The sequence below is a fragment of the Grammomys surdaster genome, unplaced genomic scaffold (genome assembly GCF_004785775.1).
Source record: "Grammomys surdaster isolate TR1022 unplaced genomic scaffold, NIH_TR_1.0 166, whole genome shotgun sequence".
Taxonomy (NCBI): Eukaryota; Metazoa; Chordata; class Mammalia; order Rodentia; family Muridae; genus Grammomys; species Grammomys surdaster.
Window position 1 is genome coordinate 7,006,316 of NW_021604614.1, and position 7,092 is coordinate 7,013,407.

Below are 7,092 nucleotides of genomic sequence, written 5' to 3' on the forward strand. Positions count from 1 at the left end.
GGCTGTAAAGATGATAGCCACTTTCGGCTAAGAGTCGGCTCCCAACACATGACAGCCAGGATACATAGGGAGACTGTCTCAAAAACCTCAGCGACATGACACTTACCTGTAATCCCCAGCACTGATGTCAAGAGAATGAGCTTGAGTCATTCTTAGCTAGAAACAGACAAGTCTGCAGAGATGGCTCAGTGGGTAAGTGTATTTATTGTTCAAGCATGTCTTCACATGTATGCACGCACACACACACATCCCAAAAATACAAACAGCTGTTCGAGGGCTAGCTAGATGGCTTAATGGATCTGGAAGCACGTCTATGCAGATCTGACGACCTGAGTTTCATCCCCAGAATCCGCAGATGGCATATGGTGGCAGGACACACGCCCACACCCATCAAACCTAACTTGTTTACTCTAAGTGATACTTTGATTTGAATGAGATTTTTTTTAACTCCCAAGAGCTTTCCTCAGAGCTACACACACAAATGCACAAGTACACATACTCATTTATTTGTGGTAAAGCCTTTCAGTATAAGTTCATCTTTTTTGTTGTTTTCTTGAAACACGGTTTCTCTGTGTAGCTGTAGAACTGGTTTTGTAGAACAGGCTGGCCTCAAACTCAGAGATCTGCCTGCCTCTGCCTCCCAAGTGCTGGGACTAACGATGTACACAATGCCCAGCCCTTTTTAAAAATTTTGAGACAGGGTCTCACTATATAGCCCTAGCTGGTCTGGAACTCTGGAAGGCACATCGTCACATCTGGCCTTGGAGGTGGCCTTTGATTCCTGTCCTTTCTTGGTTTATTGACTCTGCTTTCTACTTACTGTGAGGCTATGAATTCTCAGTATCCTGATCTAGCCACTCTGCCTATTGCTTGCTGCTTCCAAGCCATGAAGAACTTAGCCCTCTGAAACTGTAACAGCCTAATAAAGTCTTCTGTAAGTTGAGTGGTCATGGTATTTTATCAGAGCAACAGTACAGTAGCTAATTCAGTTGGTTCTTAGACAGGGTCTCACTGTATGGCTCTGACTAGCCTTGAACTCAGAGGCCCATTTGCCTCTGTTTCCCAAGTGCTGGGATTAAAGGTGTGGAACACCGCTGGGCAGTGGTGGCTCATGCCTTTAATCCCAGCACTTGGGAGGCAGAGGCAGGCAGATTTCTGAGTTCCAGGACAGCCAGGGCTACACAGAGAAACCCTGTCTCGGAAAAAAAAAAAAAAAAAAAAAAAAAAAAAAGATGTGGAACACCACACCTGGCACAAATAAATAAAAAAATAATTAAAACTTAGCTGTTTACAGCTATGTTAATTAACAGTGTGGTTACATTTTCTGATGGGATGTGACTTATACAAGGTCATCCGAGTGCAGGAAAGAATCAAGGCTAACAATGTGCTAGTTAGTTTTGGTCAACTTAACACCAACGAGAATTATCTGACACAATTGAGAAAAATGTCTCCATAAGATTGCCTGTAGGAAAGTCCGTAGGGCAAAAGATTTATTCGGATTTATCTGCTGGAGAGATGGCTCAGTGGTCAAGAGCACTCAGAGGTCCTGAGTTCAATTCCTAGCACCCACATGGCAGCTCAGACCTGTCCAAAACTCCCATCTCCAGGAGTTCTGACACTTTTACACCAATACAGATGCAGGCAAAGCACCAATGCACATCAAACAAATATTTAAAAAGATTTAGTTCACGGGTGTTTTGCCTGCATGTGTATATGTCTAGCACATGCATGCCTGCTGTCTAGAGGTCAGAAGAGGGCAGCAGATGCCCTGGAACAGTCCTGATGGATGGAGCAGTGGTTCTTAACCTTCCTAATGCTGAAATCCTTTAATACGGTTCCTCCTGCTGTGGTGGTGACTCCCAGCCCTAAGATAAGTTTTCATTGCTACTTAGTAACTGTCATTTTGCTATTGTTATGAATCGTCTAAATATGGTCATGCAGGATGTATTTTTGTTATTATAAATTGAACATTACCAAAGCAGCATAGTGGTTAACCACAAAAACAATTATATACTTATATATTGTAAAAACCTTTTTTTTGTTTTTGTTTTCTTCTTTTTGAGCCAGGGTTTCTCTGTGGAAATATTTATTATTAATAACAAATACACGGAATTTTGTCTTGAAGCATGGTGTGGCACGGGTGACAGTCTTAATATAGTGACGGTAAACTACATTGCTACATTTCTGGACAGCATTCGTCGTGTCAAAGTCAATGTCAGTGCGAAGGTTGAGACTGCTTCCTTCTCACCAGGTCAGAAATTCTCGGGGTGGTCTTTGCAAGAGCACAGCGAAGGTCATCCTCCACCACAAGCCTGCTCCTGTATTTAGACTTGATGACCAACAAGCTGGAGAACCCAGTTTCACAAAGATACGTTGTTGGGAATGGAAGGAGGAGGCGCAACACCATCTCAGACAGAACAGGGTACGACTGCAAACACTTGACCCAGAACTGTGTGACTGTCATTGTGGAGAAATCAGCTCTTGCCGCATCACTGTTAGTAAGCTCGACAAAGTCCTCTCGAGCCGTCTCGGGAACATCTTCAGCTCTGACCGTGAATGGGCTTCTGGCAAGTGCGAACGGGACCTCGGGTAGATGTGGGAAGTACCATGAAATTTCACCTGCAAGCATGTCCAAGTGTTCTTTCACGGAGATGACCACTGCAATCCTACTGTGCGGTTCAATGTCATGTTCCTCACAGAAAGCGGATAAGGTAGGCAACATGTACATTTTATTTTCATCCAATTTTTTCTGCCAGAGCTGAAGTTTCATTTGGAATGATTGGATCTTTTCAGACAAATCGAGGCATGTTGAGTTTGGCCCTTGCAGTGATACATTCAACTCGTTCAAGATGGTAAAGATGTCAACCAGATAAGCTATCTTCTGCAATTCACTTTTATCGCTGAAAAGTGCTTCGAACTGCCGTATTGCTTTCTGATTAAAAAACATTTTGAGTTCATCACGAAGCTCAAAAATACGTTTTAGAACTTTTCCTCGAGACAACCATCTCCCTTCGGTATGAAGGAGCAGGGCTTTGCTCGGAGCATCTAAATCGCTGCACAGCTGCACAAACAGTCGACTGTTCAAAGAGCTCGCCTTGATGAAACTGACAGAACTCAGGACACTTTTCACGGCTTCCTGTAAGTCTTGTGGCAGCGTCTTCATTGCTAATGTCTGCAGATGAATCATACAGTGAGCTCCGATGGCTTTTGGTGACTCATTTAGGACCAAACGCTGAAACCCAGATTGACATCCCAGCGTAGCTGGAGCACCGTCTGTACAAACACCACAGATGCTTTCCCAAGAGATCTTATGCTGTCTCAGAAACGAGCCAACTGCCTCAAATACATCAAGGGCAGTAGCTGTCCTTTCAAGAGGTTTGCAGAAAAGAAACTCATCTTTAAAGTCACCGTCATTAATATACCTCACGTAAACCATCAACTGTGAACAGTTTGCAACGTCTGTCGACTCGTCGAGCTGAATGCTGAAGATTGGAAGCGGAGCAGATTTAATTTCCTGGATTACCTGATCGAGAATATCAGCAGACATGTCATGTATTCTTCTTCGGACAGTGTCATTAGATAAGGAAACTGCACTCAACTTCGTAACAAATTCGTCTCCAATCATGACTCGAACACTGTCTTTGGCCACAGGGAACAGTAAATGCTCAGCAAAGGTGTGAGGTTTCATATCTCTGGCGATTCTGAGGGCCACCAGATAGGAAGCTTCCACGGCTGCCACGTTCTGTTTGTAGGACTTGCTGCCAGTGTCAAGTCTGGCTTTCTTGAGCCCGTCAGCTTTGCTTCTGAAATAGTTGGCATCCTTGCCAGCAAAGCTGGAATGCTTGCTTTCAAAATGGCGTTTCAGTTTGTTTGGCTTCATAGATTCCGCTGACAGAACCACCCCACAAATGACACACTGTGGTCTCTCGATTCCTACCGTGATGGTGGAGGTAAAACCATACTGTAAAAACCCCTCATTATATTTTCTTCTCTTAACGTTCCTCACTCCATGATCCACTGTCCTGGGATGGTCCACTAATGAAAACAATACATAACAATAGCCTTAATAACACAAAAGATAATATGTAGCATAGCTCAGTCAATGCAGTATATTAAAGTTTCCTATGATTTACCATTTTTGCTCTGTGTTTCTGTGGTTTTGTTTATATAACTGTTATTATCACAAGGGGGAAGTATTCAGCAACCACAGCTGAATATATTTCTTTTAAAAAAAAAATTGTACCAGGTAGTGACAGCTACCTTTAATTTAATCTCAGCACTCAATCCCAGAGGCAGGCTGATCTCTGTGAGCTTGAGGCCAGCCTAGTCTACACAGTGAGTTCTAGGAGAGTCAGGGCTACACAGAAAAACTGGGACTCAAAAATCAAACCAAACAACATCCAAAAAAACCCCAAAACAATCAGCATCCAGACTAAGTTCCTGTGATATAAATTATTTTTTCTGCAATACTTGACGACTTTACATTTATCCAGTAATTACAATTCATAAAGTGTCCTTTTACCTCCAATATTCCTGCTTTCAACACAGTAGCAGCTCTCCACATGAGAGAATGGTCCACTTAGTACATTATAGTATCAACCTTGTCACATGCACCTCTAATTGACCATGGTGTATGTGACAGGCTGGTGAGCTGATGTCATCTCACTGATGAGGACATGTGGATGAACTCCTATAAAAGGTCTTTCAACCCCAAAGAGGTCTCAACCCACAGGCTATAACCCAACCACTACCCTACAGGCTTCAGGACCATCATTGAGCACAGGGACAAGTCACCTACCATTTGCAATCCTGCACTGCCGCAGCACCTCGTTGAAGCCCTCACAGAGCTTGACATCACTCTGGTTCTGGGCACACTCCAGGAACTGCTTGATCTCTAGAGAGCAAGGTCCAAAAGACTGCTGGCTCTGCGGCTGGGCTCCCTGAGGCTCCTGCAAAGGTACAACATCTTGTCTAGAGATGAGAAAGCACAGGGCACCACACAAGGGCAGGGCTCACACACTGGGAGCTGGGGAAACAACTGGAGAAAGGTGCAAATTCAGTGTGAGTTTAGTGCCACCCAGGAGCATGGCAGTGAAAACGACTTAAAGAACAAGATGTCCCCTCCAACTCAAAAACAAAAGACAAAACAAACATATGACAGATCATACCATCTGGAGCATACTCAAGGCTCTGGGCTGGATCCTAACATTGTAAATAAACATAAGACCAAAACTTTATTTATTTATTTATTTATTTATTTATTTATTTATTTATTTGGTTTTTCGAGACAGGGTTTCTCTGTGTAGCCCTGGCTGTCCTGGAACTCACTCTGTACACCAGGCTGGCCTTGAACTCAGAAATCCACCTGCCTCTGCTTCCCAAGTGCTGGGATTAAAAAAGGCATGCACCGGGCTGGTGAGATGGCTCAGCGGTTAAGAGCACTGACTGCTCTTCTAGAGGTCATGAGTTCAAATCCCAGCAACCACATGGTGGCTCACAACCATCTGCAATGAGATCTGATGCCCTCATATGGGTGTCTGAAGACAGCGACAGTGTACTTACATATAATAAATAAATAAATCTTTAAAAAAAAAAAAAAAAGGCATGCACCACCGCTGCCCAGCAGACTGAAAGTTTAAAAATGGGCTAGGGACTCTAAAGTTAGGACTGTGCCCCTTGCCCTGGGTTTGGTCCCAGCACTACAAACAAACATATGTACATACATATGCATATATAATAGTGAATCATTCCTTAGGAAAATTGGATTATAGGAAAGTATGAGAAAGAGATGGATGAGGGTTTCAGACACACCAGAAATACAAGAGAATACATGCTCCTTAGAAAATACATCTATGGCCGGGCAGTGGTGGTGCACGACTTTAATCCCAGCACTTGGGAGGCAGAGGCAGGCGGATTTCTGAGTTCGAGGCCAGCCTGGTCTACAGAGTGAGTTCCAGGACAGCCAGGGCTCCACAGAGAAACCCTGCCTCGAAAAACCAAAAAAAAGAAAGAAAGAAAGAAAGAAGGAAAGAAAGAAAGAAAGAAAGAAAGAAAGAAAGAAAGAAAGAAAGAAAGAAAGAAAATACATGTAGAGAAAGAAATGGAAAAAAAAAAAACAAACAAACCAGGTAAGGGGTTATAAAGCCACGAAAGGGACTGTGATTATGTAAGGAAGGCTGACTTGAAAGGTCAGGCCTCAGGGCTCTGCCTGGGACACCAGCACTTGAGAGGCCAACCAAAAAGACTGCTACAAGTTGGAGGACAGTTTGGGTCACACAGACTTTGTCTCCAAAAGCAACAATAGAAACCCAACTAAGTGCAGCCAAGATAAGTACTGAAAGCCAAGGCAGGAGGCTTGCCAGGAGTTCAAGGCTAGCTTTGGCAAGATCCTCTCAAAAACAAATTTATCACCTAAAGGGAAAATGGCTGTTGTACAGTAAGGCAGACTGTCCTGTTGTAACCCAGACCACACTATATGGCTTTGTGTGTGATGCTCCCACATGTGTGGACAAAGGTGCCCACGGGGAGACCGACCAAGCATCGGCTGCCTTCCCTCTCCCACTCTCTCTTATTTCCTGAAGCAGGGCTTCTCTCTCACTGAACCACAAACTACTTAGTTCATCTCAGCAGGCCAGCCAGCCCTGCTGTGGGACCTGCCTGTCTCCACCCCACAAGGTAGGAGTTACAGCTATGGATGGCTAGGCCTGACTTCTTGTGGGTTCACAGGATTTGAACTCAGGTCCTCATGGTCTCAGAGTAAATGCTTAGTCATAAAAGATGCTTCCCAGCTGGCAACTCATCTCAGAAAACTAAGAGCACAGAAGAAGCTGCCCCGGAGCTCACCTGGTAAGTGATGTCAGGCTTTGCAGGTTCAGCATTTCCACCTCCGCTCAAGCCTCCAGTGATGGCGTGACCCAGGGTGTGCCCCACTGCAGAGCCCACAGCCACTCCGGCTGCAGTGGTAGCCATCTGGGCCATCAGGCCTGGCTGCCGGGGGGCAGCAGCAGGTGAGCCAACTGCAGATGGTGCAGCTGCTGCTGGAGGCTGAGCTGCAGGTGCTCTTCTGGGAGCAGGCCTCATCTGAGGGGCCCG

At 44.8% G+C, this 7,092-nt stretch overlaps 1 protein-coding gene across 1 annotated transcript; it reads right to left on the reverse strand.

Annotated features, from left to right (window-relative positions):
• Positions 1 to 2,135: 2,135 nt before the first annotated feature.
• LOC114620152 (protein ZBED8-like) lies at positions 2,136 to 7,092 on the reverse strand. The gene is made up of 3 exons (XM_028766190.1): positions 6,844 to 7,092; positions 4,799 to 4,949; positions 2,136 to 4,035 (listed from the first exon to the last, which is right to left on the reverse strand). Exons 1-3 carry the CDS (start codon positions 7,078 to 7,080, stop codon positions 2,216 to 2,218), a joined length of 2,208 nt encoding a protein of 735 aa, XP_028622023.1. The 5' UTR covers positions 7,081 to 7,092; the 3' UTR covers positions 2,136 to 2,215.